At 47.5% G+C, this 26,961-nt stretch overlaps 1 protein-coding gene across 1 annotated transcript in view; it reads left to right on the top strand.

The window, feature by feature from the left end:
• The window catches only part of LOC147108257 (la-related protein 6-like), a 121,732-nt gene that overhangs the window by 20,595 nt on the left and 74,176 nt on the right, over nucleotides 1-26,961 (top strand). The window contains exon 3 of the mRNA XM_086004806.1: nucleotides 10,319-10,473. Within this exon, the coding sequence (XP_085860932.1) occupies nucleotides 10,393-10,473 (81 nt within the window). The 5' untranslated portion in view covers nucleotides 10,319-10,392. The remainder of the gene's footprint in view (nucleotides 1-10,318; nucleotides 10,474-26,961) is intronic.

The following is a 26,961-nucleotide window of genomic DNA, read 5'->3' on the forward strand; positions in this document are numbered from 1 at the left end:
CTGCAGACTGGCTTCTGTGGTGGTGGGGACCTCAGGAGTAGGCCGATATGGATCATCCACTCGGCACTTCTGGCTGAAGAGGATTGCAAACGCTTCAGCTTTGTCTTTTGCACTGGACTCCACCATCATTGAGGATGGGGATATTCATTGAGCCTCCTCCTCCCGTTAGTTGTTTAATGGTCCACCACCATTCACGACTGGATGTGGCAGCACTGCAGAGCTTTGATCTGATCCGTTGATTGTGGGATTGCTTAGCCCTGTCTATAGCATGCTGCTTCTGCTTTTTAGCATGCATGTAGTCCTGTGTTGCAGCTTCCCCAGGTTGGCACCTCATTTTTAGGTACACTTGGTGCTGCTCCTGGCATGCTCTTCTACACTCCTTATTGAACCAGGGTTGGTCCCCTGGCTTGATGGTAGTGATAGAGTGAGGGATATGCCGGGCCATGCGGTTACAAATTGTGGTGGAATACAATTCTGCTGGTGCTGATGGCCCACTGCACCTCATGGATGCCCAATTTTGAGCTGCTAGATCTGTTCTGAATCTATCCCATTTAGCACGGTGGTAGTGCTACACAACATGATGGAGGGTGTCCTCAGTGCGAGGACAGGACTTCGTCTCCACAATGACTGTGCGGTGGTCACTGCTACCAATGCTGTCATGGACAGATGCATCTGTGACAGGTAGATTGGTGAGGACGAGGTCAAGTAGGTTTATCCCTCGTGTTGGTTCTCTCACCACCTGTTGCAGGCCCAGACTGGCAGTTATGTCCTTCAGGACTCGGCCAGCTCAGTCAGTAGTGGTGCTACCGAGCCACTCTTGGTGATGGACATTGAAGTCCCCCACACAGAGTACATTCTGTGCTCTTGCTACTCTCAGTGCTTCATTCAAGTGGTGTTCAACATGGAGGAGTACTGATTCATCAGCTGAGGGAGGGCAGTAGGTGGTGATCTGAAGCCATGAGACTTCATGGGGTCTGGAGTCAATGTTGAGGACTCCTGACTGTATACCATTGTGCCGCCACCCCTGGTGTGTCTGTCCTGCTGGTGGGACAGGACATACCCAGGGATGGTGATGGAGGAGTTTAGGACATTGGCTGAAAGGTATGATTTTGTGGGTATGACTATGTCAGGCTGTTGCTTGACTAGTCTGTGGGACAGCTCTCCCAATTTTGGCACAAGTCCCCAGATGTTGGTGAGGAGGGTCGACTGGGCTGGGTGTGCCATAGCAGGTGCCAAGGTCAGTGACGGGTGGTCCGTCTAGTTTCATTCTTTTTCATTGCGGTTTGTTACAACTTACTTAGCCAGGGCAGTTAAGAGTCAACCACATTGCTGTGGGTCTGGAGTCACATATAGGCCAGACCAGGTAAGGGCGGCATTAGTGAACCAGATGGGTTTTTACAATCCGATAGTTTCATTGTCACCATTACTGATACTAGTAATTATTCCAGATTTATTTAATTAACTGAATTTAATTTCCCCAGCTGCCATGATGGGATTTGAACTTACATCTCTGGATCATTAGTCCAGGCCTCTGGATTACTAGCCTAGTTGACATTACCACTATGCTACCATACCCAAAAGGAGAAGGAAGATCGGAGCCGGCCACAGGAGGATCGTGGCCAGCCTCAGGATGATCAGGGGGGTGGAGGAAAGAGAAGATCAGGGCTGGCCACCGGAAGAGTGTGGCCAGCCTCAGCATTATTGGTGGCGTGGGGGGTTCAGGAAGGCGATTGGAGGGGATCTCCGGTTGCAGTGGGTGGGCTAGGCAAGGACCCTGCATCCAGAAGGTAGGTGTAAAGGCACTTACCTGCTGGATGCAGCAGTCCTCGCCTTGCTGTAACTGCCGGGTTTTACGAGGTGTGTAAATACCCGACCAGCTACAGTTAGAAACAAAATGGAGGTTAAAGAAGAGGCTTCCAGCCTCATTGTAATATTTAAATTGAGTATTGGAGTATTGTGTACAGCTTTGGTCTCCTTACCTAAGGAAGGATATACTTACCATAGAGGGAGTGCAACAAAGGTTCACCAGACTGATTCCTGGGATGGGGGGATTGTCCTATGAGGAGAGATTGAGTACACTAGGCCTATAGAGTTTAGAAGAATGAGAGGTGATCTCATTGAAAACATACACAATTCTTACCGGACTTGACAGGGTAGATGCAGGGAGGATGTTTCGCTGGCTGGGGAGTCTAAAACCAGGGGTCACAGTCTCAGAATAAAGGGTCAGTCATTTAAGACCGAGATGAGGAGAAATTTCTTCACTCAGAGGGTGGTGAATATTTGGCCTCTGCTCATTTTCCCAGTCATGCTCAATGCCAAGAGGAAGCCCCAATAGGCCACCCATATCTGGAAGCATTTAAGTCACCAACAAAGTACTTCAGCATCAGCCAGACCACTCTCTATAGACTATTGAAACTTTAAACAAGTCTGGAAAAGCACCCAAAAGGCATAGAATTGCAGCAACAGCCAGAAGAAACAATCCAGCAACTAACCTGCAAGTAGTTGATGATCCCTTTGAATAGCATTGGTGGAGGGTCCTTTATGCCGTTTAATGTCATGTTCAGCTCCAAAATGGCAGCACTGGCGTTAAATCAGCGTTACATGTTGATTGACGTCATGATCTACCTGCTCTGCATGCTACCAGCGGGCGTTAGCTGCGCACGTGCAAACCCCTTTACAAAAAAATGAGTCCCATGAACCTCCCATCGGAAGTGTGTGCACGCATCACCAACACTATTTTTGTAGTTCAAGAGGCCTAGTAAGAGCCTAATTTTGCCTCCTTTATGTTTTCTAGATTAAAACGTTTCTTAGATTGAAGAATTGTAAGATCTACCTTATAATATGTGCATAATGAATGAACACGTTTGATTTGTTTGTGTTATTTTGGAGGGATTTGTAAAAATGTTTATTTTTGTGTTTCATTGTGGATGTGCCTGTAATTATTTTTAGGTTTTTTTGTTTCTTTGCATTTATTTTAAGTCTCATTAAAGAACTAGTGTGGCACTGGAGTTATCACATGGCTTCTGAAGCCACATTCTTGTCTAGATAAAGTCATGCAGCTTAGGCAGAAACAGTCTCTTGCAAATGCTGTTCTCGTTAATATACTGTGCATGGCTCCAAATTGGAACACATCTCGCAAATGCAGCTGAATTTGATGGTTCAGAATAGTGGTGCTGTTTAACAAAAATTCCTATAATTTCTATTAATTTTACTGGTAAGCATTGCCAGGTCAGGGCCAGAACAAGTAGCAGTCCATAAGTCAAAACACATGAGTGGAGTTTCTTTGATATTTTGCTGAACAATTAAGAATTAGTGCCCCAGATACTTAGTTATCTTGTAGCTTAATCTGAATGTCACATTGAATTTGTGATACCATTTTAGATTCAGAAACATGAGGCAGCCATTTTGGAATGAGCCAGATAAAAATAGGGAACACAGAGAAAATCTTCCCCCAATATAAATCAACTATGCTGATCTGGCACTGTTACCATTTCTATATGTGTCCAACTTAACACATCTTTTATGCTAAATACAGGAATTCCTGTAGATAAGTGAATAGTTTCTGTGTAAATTTAAAAAAAAAGTAGAGCAAAAGTTATTTACTGATGAAATATGTGATGGAAAAATAGAAAAATGCCACATTAACTTCAACCAAACCCCACAGATTTCTGCAGGTTTTAACTCAAGTACCCAGATGTGTTGCATTATTTTCAACTGTAATGTTATGTGAGAGACTATCAACTTCCTGCTGATTACCACCTACCGCCCTCCCTCAGCTGATGAATCAGTGCTCTTCCCTGTTGAACACCATTTGGAATAAGCACTGAGGGTAGCCAGGGCACAGAACGTACTCTGGGTGGGGGACTTCAATGTCCCTCACCAAGAGTGGCTCAGTAGCACCACTACTGACCGAGCTGGCTGAGTCCTGAAGGACATACCTGCCAGACTGGGCTTGCGGCAGATGGTGAAAGAACGAACACAATCTACCTGTTGCAGATCTATCTGTCCATGACAGTATTAGTAGCAGTGACCACCGCACAGTCCTTGTGGAGACGAAGACCTGACTTCACACTGAGGACATCCTCCATCGTATTGTGTGGCACTACCACCATGCCAAATGGAATAGATTCAGAACAGATCTAGCAGCTCAAAACTGGGACATCAGCAGCAGCAGAATTATATTCCACCATAATCTGTAACCTCATGGCCTGGCATATCCCTCACTCTAACATTACCATCAAGCCAGGGGACCAACCCTGGTTCAATGAGGAGCAGCACCAGGTGTACCTAAAAATAAGGTGCCAACACAGGACTACGTGCATGATAAACAGCGGAAGCAGCATACTATAGAGTTAAGCACCCCACAACCAACGGATCAGATCAAAGCTCTGCAGTCCTGCTACATCCAGTCGTGAATGGTGGTGGACAATTAAACAACTAATGGGAGGAGGAGTCTCCATGAACATCCCCATCCTCAATAATGGTGGAGCCTAGCACATGAGTGCAAAAGACAAGGCTGAAGCGTTTGCAACCATCTTCGCCAGAAGTGCCGAGTAGATGATCCAGCTCGATCTCCTCCTGAGGTCCCCACCATCAGAGAAGCCAGTCTTCAGCCAATTCGATTCACTCCACGTGATATCAAGAAACGGCTGAGAGTACTGGATACAGAAGAGGTTATGGGCCCCAACAACATCCTGGCTGTCATACTGAAGGCTTGTGCTCCAGAACTAGCCTCTAACCAAGCTGTTCCAGTACAGCTACAACACTGCCATCTATCTGACAATTTGGAAAACTGCCCAGATATGTCCTGTTCACAAAAAGCAGGACAAATTCAATCCAGTCAATTACCACCCCATCAGTCTACTCTCAATCATCAGCAAAGTGATGGAAGGTGTCGTTGACAGTGCTACCAAGCGGCACTTACTCACCAATAACTGTTGTGTATGTAATATGTGTGCTACTTTGAACCTATGGACAGGACTGCACTACTTGTTGGGCGTAGTGATACGCAGTACCACTCCTGGCCATAGGGGTATAAATAGTACTGTGGGTACTGATCTCCCCTCAGTTCCCGCCTGTGGGCATGAAGTAAAGACCTATGTATAGTCCCTACCTCCAACCAGTAAAGACCTGTTTGAGTTATACGTTTAAGTCTTTGTGTTAATTGTTCAATACAATACACATACTTAACACTGGCGACGAGTCAGGTTCTTACCCTGCGGCAGTTGAAGAGAGGTTTCAAACATCACCACCCCACTAGAAGCGACAGGCTTTAGGACTCTGAAGCCTCCATCAGCGACTGAGCACTGGAGTGCAGCAAACATCCTGACAGCTTCCAGCGACTGACAGAAGTCTTTCTGCAGTTTCCTTGTTCAACCTAGGTGGTGGGGTAAGCCGTGCAGTGTTGGCTGCAAAGACAGGGCTGGGGAAGTTGGAGAAGATAAGGGCGATCGCAATCCCTGATAAGAGCCGCGGTGAAACGCGCGAGCGGGTAAGCCAGAGTCCGGGAGGGAGCGAGCAAGCAAGAGCCGCGCGAGCGGGTGAGCCAGAGGCCGGGAGCCGCTTCAAGTGCGAGGCGCAGCGCGGGCCAGCGATCGGAACCAAAGATAAGGGCCGCACTCGGGGGCTGAAGGGAGACGGCGTCGGGGGACGGGTGAAGACCGCCAAGCGTGGGAAAACCGCCATTTTGTGGGCGGAGGACGACGGCAAGAGCGGGAAGCCGCCATCTTTGATAACAAGTAAACAAAATAAAATCTGAGAAATTGCAAATCTACAATGCCTAAACACGGGAATATTAGCACCTTTGATAGTGACCTCGAAGATTGGGCCATATATGTTGAAAGAGTAAAAAATTATTGTAAGGCCAATAAAATTCATGACCAAGATAAAGCTTTAACATTATTAAATTTAATGGGTGCGAAGACATACGGGCAATTGAAACACCTGTTATCACCAGATGAACCGGCGGATAAGACGTTCGATGAGATTGTTACTGTCCTGAAAGATCATCTAAACCCCACGCCGCTGATGCTAGCGGAACGGTTTAAATTTTACGACAGAAGGCAGCTACAGCATGAAAACAATGCTGATTATTTGCTGGAATTGCGTAAATTAGCGAAATATTGCCAGTTTGGAACGGGACTGACAGAGGCACTTCGAGACAAATTTGTGTGTGGTTTATTTAAACAGGATACACAAAAGCGACTGCTCGAGGAGAATGAGCTGACGCTTGAGAAGGCGGTCACTATGGCAGCAGCACACGAAGCCGCAGCAAGAGGCACGGCAGTAATGCAGCTACGGTCACCGGAGCTCAGTGCACACAAATTGGGTGTGAGTTCTGGCAAATGTTATCGTTGTGGAAAGACAACGCATGATCAGAACCAGTGTTGGTTTAAAAACCAAGAATGTAGAACTTGTGGTAGGCTTGGACATATAGCTAGAGTATGCAGGTCAGGGAAGAAGACCAGCAACAAGAAGTCACCGCAAGGAAAATACGCAAAGGTACACAAGGTGACCGAACAGGAGTCCGATTCAGACGCTAGCAGTAATGAACTGGCTAGCTTAAGCTGTAATGAACTGGCTAGCTTAAGAGTACTCAACGCTGGTAAGGGTGCAGACCTCCAGACAATTTGGGTCACTCGTCAGATAGAAGGAGTCCAAGTAAAACTGGAATTGGACACTGGATCGGCATTGACGGTCATAAATAAGAAAGATTACGGAAAGTTATTCCAACATATTCCCCTACAGGATACGGGGATTATATTGAAAACATACACGGGGCAAAGAGTGTACCCCATCGGGAAAATAGAGGTTGCAGTGGTCCACAAGGGCGAAGACAGTCAAATAATGGACTTATATGTGATATCTGAAGGAGGTTCTCCACTACTAGGACGGGAGTGGATTAGGAAAATGAATATGGACTGGCATTTCCTACAAACAATAACGAGTGAGAACTCGGTGAAGATAGTCGGCCCAGACTCTGGAACGGATGATGGTAAGCCCAACTCAGGTGCAAAAGACAAAGTTTCAGCACAGAATTCCACTGAGCAACAACAACATAGTTTAACTGTGGATTCTGAGTCTGGCAAGTCTACTGATGTGCCCATTTCTGAGGGACACCGGGCTCGAACTCAACTCCATTTCAAACTACAACAGCAATTAGAACAAATGCTTCGCCGTTGTGAGCAAGAGTTGAATGCAACGAAAGAGTTCTTTGATATAGAGTTGGAGAATCTGGAAAGACAACAGAAGCAGCTGATGGAGAAAATGGAGCAGGAGCACACAAAACGTCTGATGTCAGAGGAGTTAACGGTCAGCCAACTCCTGCATATGCTGAAGGACAGGACTCTGAAATGGGAAAAACTTGAACACGAACTTCAATATTCAAACGAAAGGGGTTCGGAGCTCTCAAAGGTTATTGGAAGAGCTGAGGTGGCAACACAGACTGAAACGACTGCAACAGAGCAGCCCTTGGATGCCAAAAGTACGCTGACTCACGTCAACGTAGAACAACAGACCGCTGAAACAGCTGCTCCGGTAGAGGGATTGAATAGTCCGATCAATCAATCTCCAAAAGAAGTTGAAGTAGTAAAATCTCAAATGAGGTCATTAGTAAACGACTTGCTGAAAGCCCAGAAAAAGCTGGATGAAGAGGTACGCATGAAGAAGTCTCTTCAGGAAAGATGTCTGGACTTGGAACAAAAGCTGGCTAACGCCCAGCTGGGTATGGAGGAAATAGAAGACCCTCTCGCTGGCCTAGATCAGGACGACACCGAATATTACTATGTCCTGTCCTGCCCAACTTGTAACTTCGACTCCCACCATACAGAAATCATGGAGGAGCACCGAAAGTCTACGGAACATCGGGAGAAGGTGGCTCTACTACGGAAAAAGGAGGGAGAGAAGGAGGAACTGCGCATGCAGCTGGCAGCTGACAGTGGAGCCCAGAGAGTCTCCAAGAAGCAGAAAAGGAAAAGTCGAAACAGAAGATGACCCATCTGAACCATTATTACCTCTACCAGATCACACACGTGGTCCCTCCGAACGGAGCCAATTCAGTTCGGAAGTTCAAACTGTTAAATCCATGGAAGGACTATTGAATGAGTCACTCCAGCAACATGAACCGACTCCACCACAGAGATTGAATCTGTGAACTGTTTTCCGCAGAGACTGAATCTGTGATCTGTTTTGACATGAAGTTATCTATGTATCTATGTTATTCTGTTATGTAAACCTGAAGTTATATATGTATATATGTTATTACGTTATGTTAAATGGGGAGATGACTGTAAAGCTAGGAAGGGAGGAATGTTGTGTATGTAATATGTGTGCTACTTTGAACCTATGGACAGGACTGCACTACTTGTTGGGCGTAGTGATACGCAGTACCACTCCTGGCCATAGGGGTATAAATAGTACTGTGGGTACTGATCTCCCCTCAGTTCCCGCCTGTGGGCATGAAGTAAAGACCTATGTATAGTCCCTACCTCCAACCAGTAAAGACCTGTTTGAGTTATACGTTTAAGTCTTTGTGTTAATTGTTCAATACAATACACATACTTAACAATAACCTGCTCACTGATGCTCAGTTTGGGTTCTGCCAGGACCACTCGGCTCCAGACCTCATTACAGCCTTGATCCAAATATGGAAAAAGGAGCTGAATACCAGAGGTGAAGTGAGAGTGACTGCCCTTGACATCAAGGCAGCATTTGACCAAGTATGGCATCAAGGAGCCCTAGTAAAATTGAAGTCAATGGGAATCAGGGGGAATACTCTCCACTGGCTTGAGTCATACCTAGCACAAAGGAAGATGGTTGTGGTTGTTGGAGATCAATCATCTCAGCTCCAGGATATTGCAGAGGAGTTCCTCAGGACAGTGCCCTAGGCCCAACCATCAATGACTTTCCCTCAGCTGCTTCATCAATAACCTTCCCTCCATCATAACGTCAGAACAGGCGATGTTCGCTGATGGTTGCACAGTGTTCAGTTCCATTTGCAACTCCTCAAACAATGAAGCAGTGCATGCCCGCATGCAGCAAGATGACATTCAGGCTTGAGCTGATAAGTGACAAGTACATTCGCGCCACACAAGTGCCAGGCAATGACTACCTCCAACAAGAGAGAGTCTAACTGTAAAGTCTGTGGGTTGTGCAGTTAATAAATACACAGACTTCAGAAGTAACAAACAAAACAGGTCTTTACTATTCGAAGGTCCGGGCGAATCTGCCCAATAACTCCTGGCACAACACTTATATACTGGTGTGGTCACTATCGGTATTACAGTATACAGAAGCCAAACAAATAGTGCCACACCTAAAGTAGTTCCCTTAAAGGTGAACGGTTACATTCAATAGTTCCCTTAAAGATAGACGGGTACATACACTACACTAACCACCGCCCCTTGATATTCAACGGCATTACCATCGCCGAATCCCCCACCATCAACATCCTGGGGGTCACCATTAACCAGAAACTTAACTGGACCAGCCATATAAATACTGTGGCTACAAGAGTGGGCCAGAGGATGGGCATTCTGCGATGAGTGTCTCACCTCCTGACTCCCCAAAACCTTTCCACCATCTGCAAAGCAGGAGTGTGATGGAATATTCTCCACTTGCCTGGGTGAGTGCAGCTCCAAAAGCACTCAAGAAGCTCGACACCATCCAGGACAAAGCAGTCCGCTTGATTGGCACCCCACCTACCACCTTAAACATTCACTCCCTCCATCACCAGCGCAACAAGGCTGCAGTGTGCGCCATCTACAAGATGCACTGCAGCAACTCGCCAAGGCTTCTCCGACAGCTCCTCCCAAATCCGCGACCTCTACCAGCTAGAAGGACAAGGGCAGCAGGCGTATGAGAACACCTTCACCTCCAAGTTCCCCTCCAAGTCACACACCATCCTGACTTGGAAATATATCCCTGTTCCTTCATCGTCGCTGGGTCAAAATCCTGTAACTCCCTCCCTAACAGCACTGTGGGAGTACATTTACCACACTGACTGCAATGGTTCAAGAAGGCAGCTCACCACCACCTTCTCAAGGGCAATTAGGGATGGGCAATAAATGCTGGCCTTGCCTGTGACGCCCACATCCCATGAACGAATAAAAAAAATTACTCATCATCACATGTGCTTATGCACTATAGTTGTCCTTTGGGACCATTCAATGCATTAAATATGTTGATTATTAATTGATTTTGTTAATCATAATAGAGATCCACTTTTCTGCGCATTTTCTTAAAGATCACCAGCATGCTGTTTATTTCTTTGATATACTGGAGAATTTCTGAATAACTTAATTTTGTTTTCATTTTGAAGAATTTCCATAGTTGTCACGAATCAGGTGCAGCATCAATTACGCCTGGTGGTGCTGAATACCAGATTATGGGTGGATGCAGCTCAAACCGAATCGTGTTTGCAAAACGCAATGGCTTTTACATTTTCAAAGTAATTGTGGTAAACCCCAACTACAGGTATGTTCAGCAGAGTCTCACCTCAGCCTTTCTTTTTCTCATCCAGAATTAATTTGTGCTACTTTATACCCATTTTAGCAACATATATGTTGAGGATGTGTTTTATTTCCAAATTGTAACATACATTAAAGTACAAAGTGACACAGTCCACTGAGATAACTCATGAGTGGGGTGTTTATAATCTATTTAATCTGTTGTCTTATTGGAGCTGTAGGTGTTTAGTGAGGCCTAAATGTGCTTGCTGGAGTCTCCAAGACTCTCCTTTTCATACATGCCACTATTGGGGACTTTTGAGCCAATTTAAGAGCGTTTTCAGTTTTCCTCAGCAAATTTATATAGCATTGTTGCTTGTTAACATATTCTGTTCCAAAGTGATATTTAATTATTTTGAAAAAGACACTCAGAATTTGAAAGTAAAGGTTTTATTCCCCTGGTACATTTTGGATTTTTTTTTACCCTGTTAGGTTTGCCAACCCATGCTTTGTATCTAATCATATTGAGGTTCAAACTCCACTTGAACACTTAAGTACAGAATTTAAGCTGACACAAAAGCAAAATACTGCGAGAACTGGACATCTGAAATTAAAATACCAAGGGGAAAAAACTTGGTTGGTTAGGGCCTCTGGGGGGCGCTAGTGGGGCGCAAGGAACTTAACGCCCGAGCGCGGCGATTTTAGCGCTGCTCGCGAATTGACCAGACATTTTGCGGCGACGCTAAACACTACCGCCACGATCTCCTGCACCCGCAGATCGTGACGTCAGTCAAGCGTGCAATGCCCTGGTAGTGCCCTGGACCGGATATTGAGTTGCGCCCCCTGCCTTAGTGCCTGCTGCTAGGAACGACAGGTAGAGGGGAACGTTTTCAAGTCGGGAAGGGGCTGGGGGAGCGCTATTTAAAGGCACATTCCTGCCTTTTCTTGTCGACAAAATTTTTGGTTTTAATGCTGTCCTAAGGAGTTTTAGCCCTCAGCACCACTTTTGAGATTCCTAAGCACCGAGCTCTTTCCCTGGGCCTATCCATTGGTGCTTCCAGCACAATTGCTTTTGAGGTCTTTCCAGGCCGAGATTCAAGGCTGCAATGAGCAGGGCGTGGCTAGCCAACAAGATGGCCCCTCCCCTTTAAGAACTGGATGGTGCCAGTCTGTCTGGCTTCCATGGTAATTGGCATCGCCTGCGCTTTGGTAGCGTTCTGAGGTAGCGCCTCGCTCCCTGATGTTTGCGCCTTAAGAGAGGTGTGTAATGCCTGATTTAGCGCTCAAATCACTTCCGGGTCGATAGAGGCAAATTTTGCAGTCGGAGGTGATAATTAGCACCGGGCGCTAAACTTTACGCCCGGCCGATATTAGCGCCCCAAAATGGGCGATACTGTAGGAATGTCTAGTTCCTATCCAAAGACTGAGGTCCACTCAGGCGATTAAACAAACGAGGTTTAATGAAAACGAACAGAGTTTAACGGATAATTACAGGAGAACATCGAATATAGGTCTAGTCAGTTCGGAGGCTCCACGAGGACTGCTTGGGCGGTCCCGTGGCTGACGTCATGACGTCATCATGTTTTTCCCGCTGGTGGGGGATCACGTGGTGGACGGCGTGACATCATCGCGTTTACCCGCGCTATTAAAGTGATCGTGCTCTGTACATGTAAACAGTAAAAACAAAGATACAGACTCAGGCTGTAGCTAACAAATTGTTAAAGGGAATTATATACAATTGATCGGAGTCCCTTAGTGGCTCCGCCACAATACCAAATTTCCCCCCCAAAATGCTGGAAGTACTCAGCAGGTCAGACAGCATCTGTGGAGAGAGAAATAGAGTTAACATTTCAGGTCGATGGGGTTCTATCAGAACTGGAAAACGTTAGAGATGCAACAGGTTTTAAGCAAGTACAGAGACAGGGAAAGGGAGAGGGGAGGAAAGAACAAAAGGGAAGGTCTGTGATAGGGAGGAAGGCGGGAGAGATTAAATGACAAAAGGGATGATGGTGCAAGGCAAAAGGGGATGGTAATGGGATAAGTAAAGAAACAAAAGATGGACAATGACCTCAACACTGAACATCAAGCCAATATTTCCCAGACTGTCATTGACCTCATCTCCTCTCGAGAATTTCCCTCCACGGCCTCCAACCTCATAGTCCCCCAGTCCCGCACAGCCCGCTTCTACCTCCTTTCGAAGATTCACAAACAGGACTGCCCTGGTAGACCCATTGGTTCAGCCTGTTCTTGCCCTACGGAACTGATTTCTTCCTATCTTGACTCCATTTTTCTCCCCTGTCTGGTCTCTTCCAACCTACATCCGTGACTCTTTTGATGCCCTCCACCACTTTAACAGTATCCAGTTTGCTGGCCTCAATTGTCTCTTTTTCACCATGGACATCCAATTCCTCTACACCTCCACCCCACACCAGGGCGGCCTGAAGGCCCTCTGCTTCTTCCTTGAACAGAGGCCCAACCAGTCCCCATCCACCACCACCCTCCTCTGCCTTTCTAAATTTGTTCTCACATTGAACAACTTCTCCTTTAACTCCACTCACTTCCTCCAAATAAAAGGTGTTGCTATGAGAACCCATATGTGTCCTAGCTATGCCTGCCTTTTCGTGGGATATGTGGAACATTCTTTGTTCCAGTCCTACTCAGGTCCCATCCCTCACCTCTTTTTTTGGTACATTGATGACTGTATTGGTGCCATTTCCTGCTCTTGCCCTGAACTGAAAAATTTAATCAACTTTGTTTCCAATTTCCACCCTTCCTCGCCTTCACATGGTCCATCTCCGACTCCTCCCTTCCCTTCCTCATCTTCTCTATCTCCATTTCTGGGGATAGGCTATCGACTAGTATCCACGATAAGCCCACTGAGTCCCACAGCTACCTTGACTGCACTTCCTCCCACCCCACTTCCTGTAAGGACTCTAATCCATTCTCCTAGTTTCTCTGTCTCCATTGCATCTGTTCTGACGATGCCACCTTCCATACCAGTGCTTCTGATATGTTTTCCTTTTTCCTCAACCGAGGATTCCCCTCCACTGTGGTTGACAGAGCCCTCAAATGTGTCCATCCCATTTCCCGTATTTCTGCTCTCACCCCTTTCCCTCCCTCCCAGAACCATGATAGGGTTCTCCTTGTCCTCACCTTCCACCCCACCAGCCTCCACAGTCAACAGATCACCCTCCGCCATTTCCGCCATCACCAGCGTGATGCCACCACCAAACACATCTTCCCCTCCCCTCCACTTTCTGCATTCTGAAGAGACCATTCCTTCCATGGCAGCCTGGTTCACTCCTCAATCACCTCCAGCACCCCATCCCCTTCCCACCTTCTTGTGCAAGCCCAGGAGATGCAGCACCTGCCCTTTTATCTCCTCCCTTCCCACAGTTCACGGCCCCAAAAACTCCTACAGGTGAAACAGCGATTTACCTGTACTTCTTTCAATTTAGTATACTGTATTCGCTGCTGACGGTGCGGCGTCCTCAACACTGGGGAGACCAAACGCAGATTGGGTGACTGCTTTGCGGAACACCTCCGTTCAGTCTGCAAGCGTGACCCTGAGCTTCTGTTCGCCTGTCATTTTAATTCTCCGCCCCACTCCCACTCTGACCACTCGGCCTCCTACACTGTTCCAGTGAAGCTCAACGCAAGCTCAAGGAACAGCACATCATCTTTCAATTAGGTATTTTACAGCCTTTCGGACTCAACATTGAGTTCAACAATTTCAGATCATAACCACTGCCCCCTTTATTTCTGACAGCAGCTGTTGGTAATGATTCTGCTATTCCCGTTTACATCTCCTCTAGACCCATTTTTTGTTTCTTTGCTTGTCCCATTACCATCCGCTTTTGCCTTGTGTAAAGTCCGCGCCTCAATAATACACGGACTTCGGGAGAACAGTTTAACAGGTACTTTACTGAACAGGAGGGCACTCTTTTGTTTGGACCCAACAAAAAAAAAACCAAAACAAATTGGACTGTAAATAAACAAAAGTTCAACTAAAACTTAACAAATCAAATTAAAATTTGGTTTTCCGGGTTGATAATGCACTCCAGTCCCCGCGGCGCCCACCGGTCGCGGAAATACTCAAGCGTGCCGGCGGACACCGCGTGCTCCATCTCCAGTGAACAGGAGGGCAACGTCAGACTGAAATACAGAAGCCTGCTAGGGCCTTTTATACAGGGGTGGTCACTGCCGGTACTACAGTCTAAAACCAGTTCTTCCCTTAAAAGGTACATACACAACAATTCCTCCCCTTTTAGATAAACAGTACATAACATTCATTTAACAACTAAATAATAACTAATTACAACTTTCTGGATATTATATACATCAACTGAAATAATCATTTATAAGTTCAGTCTTTGAGGAGGCTTCCTGATCCTGACTGGATAGCGCCTTTCTCGAGTATCCTGTTCTTGCGGCGAAGCTGATTCTGGTTCATGGTCACTGGTTGGTTCATCAGCTTCCAATACCACTGCTTCTGAGGTAGACGCAATCTGTACTTCAGGTTGATTACCAAGTGCACCTTCTCGTGGCACGGGTTTGGCTTGTTCCTGTGACTCTAGAATCTGGTCAGCATGGCGCCTCACAATGCTCTCTCCAACGTCCACTGTGTACATTAGTGGTCCCTACTGTGTGCATATCGTTTCTGGCTGCCATTTTTCTGTTCGGTAGTCGCGGGCCAAGACTGGTTGCCCTACCTTGAAGCTCCAGGTTGGCTTCTCATTTATGTGTTGGAATTGCTTATCCTCAACATCTCGTCTTATGTTTGGTTTGAGCAAATCCAGGCGACATCTTAGCCTTCGGTTGAAGAACAGTATGGCTGGAGCTTGGTTGGTTACTGCATGTGTCGCATTCCGGTAAGCAAACAAGAAACTATCCACCTTGTGTTGTATACATTGCCTTTATGGCCTTTTTAAAGGTCTGAACAAACCTCTCAGCCAATCCATTTGTGGCTGGATGATATGGGGCAGATGTGTAATGTTTCACCCCATTTTTCTTCAGGAACCTCCAGAAATCCTCAGACACAAACTGTGGCCCATTGTCGGAGCAAATCTGTTCTGGCAACCCATTCCTGGCGAAGATGGTCCTTAGGACTGCAATAGTTTTCTCCGTGGTGGTGGAGGACATTTTAATGACCTCTGGCCATTTCGAATGGGCGTCCACAGCGATTAGAAACATTGAGTCCATAAATGGACCAGCAAAATCAATGTGTACCCGTTGCCATGGAGATGAGGGCCACTCCCGTGGATGTAGCGGGGCCTGTGGTGGAGCGTTTTGGACCTTCTGGCATCCTGTGCATCTCTTGGTCATATCCTCGATTTCTTTATCGATTCCTGGCCACCACACAAACGCCCTGGCTAGGCTCTTCATTTTTACCCCTCCCAGATGACCCTCATGAAGCTCATTGAGCACTCTATCTCTCAACTTGGGTGGAATTACCACTCGGGATCCACACATCAAGGTTCCCCGGCACACTGACAGCTGTTCTCTCCTTGGCGAGAATGCTGGCAACAGTTAGTCGCCGTATGCTGGCCATCCCTTCACCGTCAAATCGTAGACCCGAGAGAGGGTCGGGTCATTTCGGGTTTCCTTCTCTATACTCGAGTTTGTAACAGGCAAACATTCGACTATGGTCACATGGAATATCTCAACAGGGTCCACTGCCGGTGTTTCTTCTACCGTAGGCAACGGTAGGCGCGACAGCCCATCAGCGTTTCCATGCTGTTTCGTACCCTTGTACTCTATGTCGTACTGATGTGCCCCTAGAAAAAGTGACCATCTTTGCAGCCGTTGCGCCGTCATCACCGGAACGCCCTTCTTTGGGTTAAAAATGGAGACCAGGGGCTGATGATCAGTCAGTAGGGTGAATTTCTGCCCATGCGGGCCAATACTTCTTTTGAAGTGATTAGGAATTTACATTCCTGAAAGGCACGCTTACACTCATCACTCCATTTCCATGTCACTCCAGTTTGCAGCAGGGCGTTCAGTGGGTGCAGAATTGTAGATAAATTCGGCAAGAACTTATGGTAGTAGTTCACCAACCCGAGGAACGACCTCAGTTGCGACACATTTTCCGGTGCTGGCGCCTTGACCACAGCCTCAATCTTGTCCGGTGACTTATGCAACCCTTCCTCATCAATCATGTGGCCACAATACGAGATTTGTCTCCTGAAGAACTCGCATTTGGGGCGGTTGGCTCGTAGCCCATATTCCTGTAATCTCGTGAGCACCTGCTCCAGGTTGGCAAGGAGTTCATTGTCATTTTCGCCCGTAACCAGGATGTCGTCCAAATAACACTGGGTCCCCAGGATCCCTTGCAGGACTTGTTCCATTGCCCTCTGCCAAATAGCCGGGGCTGATGCTACCCCGAATACCAGTCGATTGTACTGGTAAAGGCCTTTGTGAGTGTTTATCGTGAGGTATTTTCTAGATGCTTCTTCCACCTCCATTTGTAGATACGCTTGGGCCAGATCAATCTTTGTAAAACGTTTCCCTCCAGATAGTGAGGCGAAAATATCTTCTATCCGCGGAAGTGGATACTGTACTGTGTGCAGGACTGGGTTCACAGTCACCTTGAAGTCCCCACAGATGCGAATCTTCTTTGGCTCCCCACGCGTGCTGCTCAATGCTTTCTTCATTACAGGAATGATGGGTGTGGCCCACTCGCTCCAGTCCACCTTGGACAGCACACCCGAACGCTCCAGACTCTCCAGTTCAGCTTCAACGGCTGGGCGGATCGCGTATGGCACCGGTCTGGCCTTGAAAAATTTTGGGTTTGCGTTATCCTCAATCTTTATGGTTGCCTTTGCTCCTTTTAGAGTCCCAAGTCCTTGTTGGAACACCTCTTCCGCGTCAGATAGAATTTGTGACAGAGGTCCAGATGCGACGTCATCATCCTTTTTGTCAGTCACAGTTAGCGCCAGAATGGAATGCCAATCCAATTGTATTTTTCGGATCCATTCACGTCCCAATAATGGTGGTCCTCCATCTCGTAGTATATACATATATAGTTTCTGTGTTTCCTTGCTGTTATATTTAACTGGCACCCTTATTTTTCCTCTGGGGTAGACCTTTTGCCCCGTGTATGCCTTCAATACAATGGACGTGTCCTTTAAGGGTATGTGTGAGAATAGCCGCTCATAGTCTCGTCGATTCATGACAGTTAGGGCTGATCCTGTGTCCAATTCCATCTTTACTGGGGACCCTGCTATCATGAGGGTGACCCAAATGGTTCGGTGATCTTCATTTGCGATCACGTTGTGTAACTTTAGACAACTTAGTCTCCTGCTCCCGGAGTTCTTATCACTCTCCTGATCTTCCGAACTACTGTCTGTCAGTTTCTTTACTTTCCTGTACTGTTCCTTAGTAGTTCTTGTCGTGTTGGTTTTCTTTCCCGACCTGCAGACTCTTGCTATATGTCCCATTTTTCCACATTGCCTGCATACTTTGTCCTTAAACCAGCAGTCCTTCTGCTCATGGGTTGTTCTGCTGCAGCGATAGCACTTTTCTGCTCCATATGCCATTTAGTTAGCGCTGTATTCTTGTGGTTTCTGTTGTATTTCCGCAGCTCCCCGTGCTGCTGCTTCGTAGGATACTGCCACGCTGAAAGCCTGTTCTAGCATCAGGTCCTTTTTTGAAAGTAGTTGTTTCTGGGTTCCTTCACTCTGGAGCCCGCAGACAAACTTATCCCGCAAGGTGTCTGCCAGTCCTGCTCCGAACTGGCAGTGCTTCGATAACTTGCGTAGTTCCGTAAGATAGTCAGCATTGCTCTCATCTTTGTGCTGGTTTCTTTTATGGAACTTGAATCTTCCTGCTATCAGCAGTGGTGTAGGGTTTAGGTGTTCCTGTAAGGTATTAACAATCTCCTCAAAACTTTTCTCCATTGGTTTAGCTGGGGTAATTAAATTCCGCAATAGGCCGTACGTACTCGCGCCCATCAAATTCAATAATACCGACGCCCTCTTTCCATCGGCCACCTCATTTGCCTCGCAGTACACTTCAATTCTTTCCACATACGTGGTCCAGTCTTCTACCTCGTTGTCGAAAGCAGTGATACTGCCACTTTTCGGCTTCTTGGGTGATTTAAAATGGCGCCTCCCGCGCTTTTTCTTCTTCCCCAATGGAATAAAATGGCGCCTCCCGCGCTTTTCCTTCTTCCCCAACGGGATAAAATGGCGCCTCCCGCGCTTTTCCTTCTTCCCCTTGCTGCCACGCTGCTCCTAGCGTTCTGCGGGGTAATGGCGGCGACCCGCGGCTTCGGCGCGTCTCGCTTTCCTTCTCCCCCATTTATTTTCTCTCCGCTGCCCGGTTCTTGAGCACCGACCGCGCCCTGTGCGCTCCACCCTCTCTCTCTCTTGTTTCCTTTTCCCGGCGACGCTGCGCGGCCCGTTTTGTAGAGCCGCTCGATCAAGCTTGAGCCCGCCGCAGTCCGGAAGGGTCAGCGCACTACCTGCTACCAGCACGATTTGCTGGAACACCTTAACTGGGGAGCCAAGCACAGCTCTCCACAGTCTCTCCCGCAATTCTCCGAACACCGATGAATTCTTTGGGCGGTTGCCCGCGGTCGACGCCCGTTGCTCAGACTACGACCTCCAAGAAACCTCCTCTCAGGGCGAGATCCCCGTGAGATGATGCCACACTGCAGGTGAGTTCGAACTTACTCGTCGCCACTGTAAAGTCCACGCCTCAATAATACACGGACTTCGGGAGAACAGTTTAACAGGTACTTTACTGAACAGGAGGGCAACGTCAGACTGAAATACAGAAGCCTGCTAGGGCCTTTTATACAGGGGTGGTCACTGCCGGTACTGCAGTCTAAAACCAGTTCTTCCCTTAAAGGTACATACACAACACCTTGCACCATCATTCCTTTTGTCATTTAATCTTTCCTGCCTTCCACCCTATCACAAACCTTCCCGTTTGTTCTTTCCTTCCCCCTCCCTTTCCCTGCCTCTGTACTTGCTTAATACTTATTACATTTGTACCTTTTCCAGTTCTGATGAAAGCTCATCGACCTGAAATGTTAACTTTGTTTCTCTCTCCACAGATGCTGCCTGACTTGCTGAGTATTTCCAGCATTTTCTGTTTTTATTTAAGCTGGCAATGCAGTTCACTATTAAGGGTTAAGATATCTGCTTCTTCAAATGGCTACAATATATCCTGTGCCACCATTTGAAGAAAAGCAAGTTCTTCCAGTGTCCTAGCCATATAGATTAACTGGCTATAACAAAAGCAATATAGTACTGTGAATGCTGAAAATCTGAAATAAGAACAGAAAATGCTGGAAATACTCAGCAGCTCAGGCAGCATCTGTGGAGACAGAAACAGAGTTTCAGGTTGATGACCTTTCGTCAGAACTGGAAGGAGTTAGAGATTTAATTGTTTTAAGCAAGTACAGAGCCAGGGAAAGGGGAGATGGCGGGGAGAAAAGAACATAGAATAAGGTTTGTGATAGGGTGGAAAGTAGGTGGGATTAAATGACAAAAAAGATGATGGTGCAAGGCAAAAAGAGGTGATAATGGGACAGGTAAAGAAATAAAATGGCCGTAATTTTTACCTTAGAATGGGGGCAGGTGCATGCCGGCTGGATAGTGGGTCGCCATCCCAAAGATTTAAACAGCGCGTTCTGCACTGCTCGTTTAACTGAACTGGATCAACTGAAACAGTCATGCGGGTTTCCCAGCCAATTAATTGGAGCGGGTCTGATGATGTCACCGATGACTAGAGTCAACGGCACAGAAGGAGGCCATTCAGCCCATCGAGTCCATGCCGGCTCTCTGTAGAGCAATCCAGTCAGTCCCATTCCCCCGCTCTATCCCCGTAGCCCTGCAAATTTATTTCCCTCAAGTGCCTATCCAGTCTCCCCTTCAAAACATTGCGTGTCTCCGCTTCCACCACTTTCGTCGGCAGCGGTATCCAGGTCATCACCACTCACTGCGTAAAAAAGTTTTTCCTCACATCCCCCCTGTATCTCTTGCCCAAAACCTTAAATCTGTGTCTCCTAGTCCTTGAACCATCAACTAGTGGGAACAGCCTTTCCCCGTCTAGCCTATCCAAACCCGTTATAATCTTGTACACCTCTATCAAATCGTCCCTCAGCCTCCTTTGCTCTAATGAAAACAAATCCAGCTTCTCCAACCTGTCCTTGTAGCTAAGATCCCCCATCCCCGGAACTATTCTGGTAAATCTCTTCTGCACCCTCTCAAGGGCCTTCGCATCCTTCCTAAAGTGTGGTGACCAGAACTGGACGCAATACTCCAGTTGTGGCCTAACCAGCGCTTTATAAAGGTTCAGCATAACTTATCTATTTTGGACTCAATACCTCTATTTATGAAGCCCAAGATCCCATATGCTTTGTTAACCATTCTCTCAATATGCCCTGCCACCTTCAGGGACCTATGCATATTAACTCCCAGGTCCCTCTATCCCTGCACACTCTTTAAAACTGTGCCATTAAGTGTATATTGCCTCTCCCTGTTCCATCTGCCAAAATGCATCACCTCACACTTCTCTATTAAATTCCATCTGCCACAAGTCTGCCCATTCTGCTAGCCTTTCTATGTCCTGTTGCAGTCGATTGGTATCATCATCACTGTTTGCCACACCCTCAGGTTTGGTGTCATCGGCAAATTTAGAAATTCTACTGTGTATTCCAATATCCAGGTCATTTATATATATAGCACTGACCCTTGGGGAACACCACTGTCTACCACCCTCCAGTCTGAAAAACAGCCATTTACCACAACTCGCTGTTTTCTGTCCTTAAGCCAATTCCTTATCCAAGCTGCCACTGACCCACCTGCTCCATGAGCCTCAATTTTATTAACCAGCCTTCTGTGTGGTACTTTGTCAAATGCCTTCCGAAAATCCATGTAGACAACATCTATTGCATTCCCTTCATCAATCCTCTCTGTTACTTCATCAAAAAATTCAATTACATTAGTCAAACACGATCTGCCTTTTACAAATCCGTGTTGGCTCCTTAATTAGCTTAAACCTCGCCAAGTGCCCGTTAATTTTTTCCTTGATTATTGTGTCTAAAACTTTACCCACCACTGATGTTAAACTGACCAGCCTGTAGTTACGAGGATTGTCCTTACACCCTTTCTTGAACAATGGTGTCACATTTGCCACTTTCCAATCCTCAGGCACCTCCCCCGCATCTAGGAAAGATCAGAAAATTATGGCAAGCTCTTCCGCTATCTCCTCCCCCAATTCCCTTAGCAACCTGGGATGCAAGCCATCTGGACCAGGCAACTTATCCACTCTAAGCATACCTAGCCTTTCTAGTACATCCTGTCTATCAATTTTCACCCCTTCCATTGCTTCTACCTTTTCTACTTCTACCGATATTTTGTCAGCATCCACCTCCTTAGTAAACACCAATACAAAGTACTCATTGAGTATTCTAGCCTTGCCCTGCGCCTCTAAGCATATATCACCTTCTTTGTCTCTAATAGGCCTCACCCTGCCTCTTACTACCCACTTACTGTTTACATGCCGGTAGAAGAATTTTGGGTTCCCTTTTATGTTAACTGCCATTCTACTCTCATATTCTCTCTTTGCCAATCTTATTTTTGTCTTCACATCCCCTCTCAACTTATTGGGCCAGATTTTCAGTGTGCCGTGAGGCGGGCTTTTAGACGTGCGGGGGGCAAAAATCCCTATTTCGGGGGTCCCGACACCATCCCGCCCAAAACCCGCCTCCACGTAAGTTTCAGAGGAGGCGGGTACCTGCCCTGCACTGGGACCCGCCGACCCGAGGCAGGAAGGGATTAGTGCCAATTAACTGCCTGTTAACAGATAGTTAACAGGCAGTTTTTAGCCTAATCCCTATTTTGAGGGGTGTCGTGTGGGATTCCCGACGGCTCCAAACCACGCCAGGTTAGAGCAGGCGGGCCATCGGGTTGAAGGAGTTGGAGGGGTCGCGATGTCGGTGTTCAGGTAAGTGATGGGTGCATGAGTGCAAAGGTAAGTGTGTTTGGTGTGTCTAAAGTGTGTAAAGAAGTTTAAATTACTTGTACTTACCTTAACAGCCTTTCTTCCTCTAGGCGTCGGGAGTCCATCACTCAGCCGGCACTGAAAGCTGAATGGCTGCGATCTGTCAAAAGTGACAGCCTTCAGCTTTCAGTGCTGGTGAGAGTTCTAACTGAGTCTGCGTAGAAGGACTCAGGTTAGAAGTCAGACTGTCAGTGTTTGACAGCTTCAAGCAGCTGTGAAACACTGTCAAAATCTCTTGACAGATGAAATTTCAGTCTGTGATGTCACCTGTTGCCGGGTGGCCCTTAACTGGCCTGCTGAGCCCGCTAGGCGGGCTCAACAAGGTCAATCAAGGGAGAATCACGTGGATTGGCCGGACGTCGATGGAGGCGGGACTAAAACCCGAAAGTTGTAGTCCCGCCTCCTTCCCGAGTGTTGAATCAAAATCCAGCCCATTGTATTTGGTCTGGTTCTCCCTTGAAGAATTCACCTGACATGCATCATACACCCTCTTTTTTTGTTTCATCATCTTCTCTATTTCCTTCATCATCCAAGGAGCCCTTGCTTTGGTTCCCTTACCCTTCCCTGTTGTTGCAATGTACCTAGCCTGTACTTGGAACATCTCCTCCTTAAAGATCACCCATTGTTCCGTTACAGTTTTTCCTGTCAGTCTTTGGTTCCATTTTACCCTGGCTAGATCCTTTCGCATCCCATTGAAGTTAGCCCTATTACAGTTTAGAAGTTCCACTCTAGATTGTTCCTTGCTTCTCTCCATTGCTAATCTAAATCTTATGATAAGATGATCACTTGCACCCAAGTGTTCTCCCACAGACACTTGGTTGACCTGGCCCACCTCATTCCCCAGCACCAGATCCAGCAATGCCTCCTTCCTAGTTGGGCCAAGAACATATTGGTCAAGGAAATTCTCCTGAACACATTTGTTCCTCTACCTCCCTTTCACTATTTGGAGGCCGAAAGAATACCCCCAATAGCGTGATCATACCCTTTTTGCTCCTCAATTCTAACCAAATGGATTCTGTCCTTGTCCCCTCAAGAACATCCTCCCTTTCCAACACTACAATGTCTTCCTTAATCAGCACTGCCACCCCACCTCCCTTTTTCCCTTCCCTATCTTTTCTGAACACCTTATACCCTTGAATATTAAGTGCCCAGTCCTCACCATTTTTAAGCCACGTTTCCGTTATTGCCACAACATCATATCGCCACACGACTAATTGTGCTTGTAGCTCACCAACTTTATTCACCACACTTTGTGCGTTTACGTACATGCATTCTAACCCCATTTTTGAATTTTTCATAATCTTTCTTCGTCTGCTCCTATCTAATATGTTACTACTACCGCCTCTAGTACTATCTTCTCTAGTACTATCCAACACAATCACTCTTTTATGCACCTTATTCCTCTTTTCTACTCCTATATGCTGGTGCCCATCCCCCTGCCAAGCTAGTTTAAAACCTCCCCAACAGCACTAACAAACCTCCCCACGAGAATATTGGTTCCGGCTCTGTTGAGGTGTAACCCGTCCGACTTGTACAGTTCCCACTTTCCCCAGAAATGGTCCCAATGCCTCAGGAATCTAAAGCCCTCCCTCCTGCACCATCTCTCCAGCCACGCATTCGTCTGTTCTATCCTCCTATTCCTGTACTCACTAGCACGTGGCACCGGGAGTAATCCAGAGATTACTACTCTCTCCTAGCTCCCTAAACTCTGCCTGCAGGCCCTCATCCCTCTTTCTGCCTATGTCGTTGATACCGATATGGACAACGACCTCTGGCTGTTAACCCTCCCCCCTCAGAGTGTCCTGCAGCCGCTCAGTGACATCTTTGACCCTGGCACCAGGGAGGCAACATACTATCTTGGAGTCACGTCTACAGCTGCAGAAACACCTGTCTGCTCCCCTAACTATTGAATCCCCTACCACTATTGCTCTTCCACTCTTTTTCCTCCCCCGCCCCCCCCGTGCAGCTGAGCCACCCGTGGTGCCATGGACTTGACTCTGGCTGCACTCCCCAGAGGAACCATCGCCCTCACCAGTACTCAGAACAGAATACTGGTTGGAGAGCACGATGCACTCCGGGGACTCCTGTACTACCTGCCTGGTCCTCCTCTTCTGTTTAGCGGTCACCCATTCCCTCTCTGCCTGCATACTCTTAAGCTGCAGGGTGACCACCTCTAGAAACATGCTATCCACGTAATTCTCAGCCTCGCGGATGCAACCCGGAGCTCGAGTTGCTGTAGCTGGCGACACTTCCCGCACATGTGGTCGTCCAGGCTGCGTGAAGCGTCCAGGACTTCCCACATGGCACAGGAAGTGCACTCCATAGAACTGAGCTGCCCTGCCATGCCTCTATTTAATAGATGAAGAACTAACCCAGCAGAAATAAACTTAAAACTTAACAAAAAACACTCCCCAGCTACTCATCAATCAGCTCTTTCCCTCTATTTAATAGGCTATTAACTAACTTAGCAGAAATAAACTTATAAACTTAAAAAAAATACACTCACCAGCTACTTACCAATCAGCTCCTTCCCTTGTGCCACTGCTCCTGCACTCGGCGCTCTTTATACCGCTGCTCCCGCTCTTGGCGCTCTTTATGCTGCTGCTCCCACTCTTTGTGCCGCTGCTCCCACTCTCGGCACTCTTTATGCTGCTGCTCCCGCTCTTTGTGCCACTTCTCTCGCTCTCGGCACTCTTTATACCGCTGCTCCCACTCTTTATGCCGCTGCTCCCACTCTCGGCGCTCTTTGTGCCACTTCTCCCGCTCTTGGCGCTTTATGCCGCTGCTCCCACTCTCGGCGCTCTTTGTGCCACTGCTTCCACTCTCGCCGCTCTTTGTGCCACTGCACCCGCTCTTGGCGCACTTTGTGCTGCTGCTCCCGCTTTTGCGCTCTTTATACCACTGCTTCCTCTCTTTGTGCTGCTGCTCCTGCTCTCAGCACTCTTTGTGCCACTGCTACCGCTCTCAGTGCTCTTTGTGCCGCTGCTCCCACTCTCGCGCTCTTTATACCGCTGCTCCCGCTCTCGGCGCTCTTTGTGCCGCTGCTCCCGCTCTCGGCGCTCTTTATGCCACTGCTCCCGCTCTCGCCGCTCTTTATACTGCTGCTCCCGCTCTCACCACTGCTCCCGCTCTCGGCGCTCTTTATGCCGCTGCTCCCGCTCTCGGCGCTCTTTATGCCGCTGCTCCCGCTCTCGCCGCTCTTTATGCTGCTGCTCCTGCTCTTGGCGCTCTTTGTGCTGCTGCTCCCGCTCTCAGTGCTCTTTGCCTTGCTTTCAGCTCAGATATTTAAAGGACCCTTGCACACATCACAGTTGAAGGTTGTTCGAGGAGGCACACAGGTGGGTTGGGAGACGTGTCCATTGGTCTATAACAAAGAGATTTGTGTGGATGCAAGCAAAGATGGAGTCACAGCGACAGAAGGCTGTGCCCAGGTTCTCGGATGCCTCCCTGGAAGTCCTGGTCCAGGGAATCAGAGCATGCAGGGAGGTTCTATTCCCTGGCAGCGGCAGGAAAAGAGCAGCCAGAGAAACCAAGAGGACATGGCTGGAGATTGCCCAAGAAGTGAGCAGTTGGGGTGTTGTCAGCCGCTCCTGGATTCAATGCCAGAAGAGATTTAATAATCTAATGAGGTCAGGAAAGATGAGTGCAATGCCACATTCAACTACATCCTGATGTGCGTGCCACCCCAACCCAATTACTCTGCCTCCCCAAGCCTACTCCTGCACGTCACTCCTCACACCAACCTACCTTGCAGGTGCACACATGCCTCACTGTCTATGCACCTACTCACATCCCCATCTGACTAGCCACCACTGACGCCCTCATCCTAATGCAATCCGACAAAGTAACGCCACAGAAACAGGCCATTTGGCAATGTCATGGCACTCCCTCATAGTCACCCTCTGCAGATGTAACCCATACAACCCTTACACTCATTCCATCACTCGCTCAAAGTTCTCTTCTTTCTCCTTGCAGGAGAAGCGAGCGCAGAACAGGAGAGAAAGAGAGAGAACCGGAGGTGGCCCTCTAATATATACAAATTTGATGCCTGCAGAGGAGGAGACGTGTCCATTGGTCTATAACAAAGAGATTTGTGTGGATGCAAGCAAAATAAGTGGAGTGACAGAGCTGCTGGCGGTGGGAGATGGAGAGAAGGGGACCTCCCAGGAACCTGGTGACAGAATTAAATATCCCACATGGCATACAACGGTCACTCATGTTGACTAATGTCAGCAGCCAGTGAAATATCATGTGCATAATGGTAGCGTTACAAGAAGTATAACTCATGTCTTTACTCCCCCACAGGTCGATCAAGTGTCCCCCCCACTGTCCAGCCAGAGGAGGAAGACGACTCCTCAGAGGAAGCTCCATTCTCTGAGGTGCACCATCCATGCGCACCCAGCACCAGTGCAGATATTCGGTGGGTCCAGTGAGACAGAGTATTGTTGTCACCTGGTGTCTCACACAACACAAGTGAGCAAGAGCAGATGGTGGAGACAGA

This window comes from Somniosus microcephalus, chromosome 13 (assembly GCF_052327205.1).
Source record: "Somniosus microcephalus isolate GS21.2 chromosome 13, FLI_Smic_1.0, whole genome shotgun sequence".
Classification (NCBI taxonomy): Eukaryota; Metazoa; Chordata; class Chondrichthyes; order Squaliformes; family Somniosidae; genus Somniosus; species Somniosus microcephalus.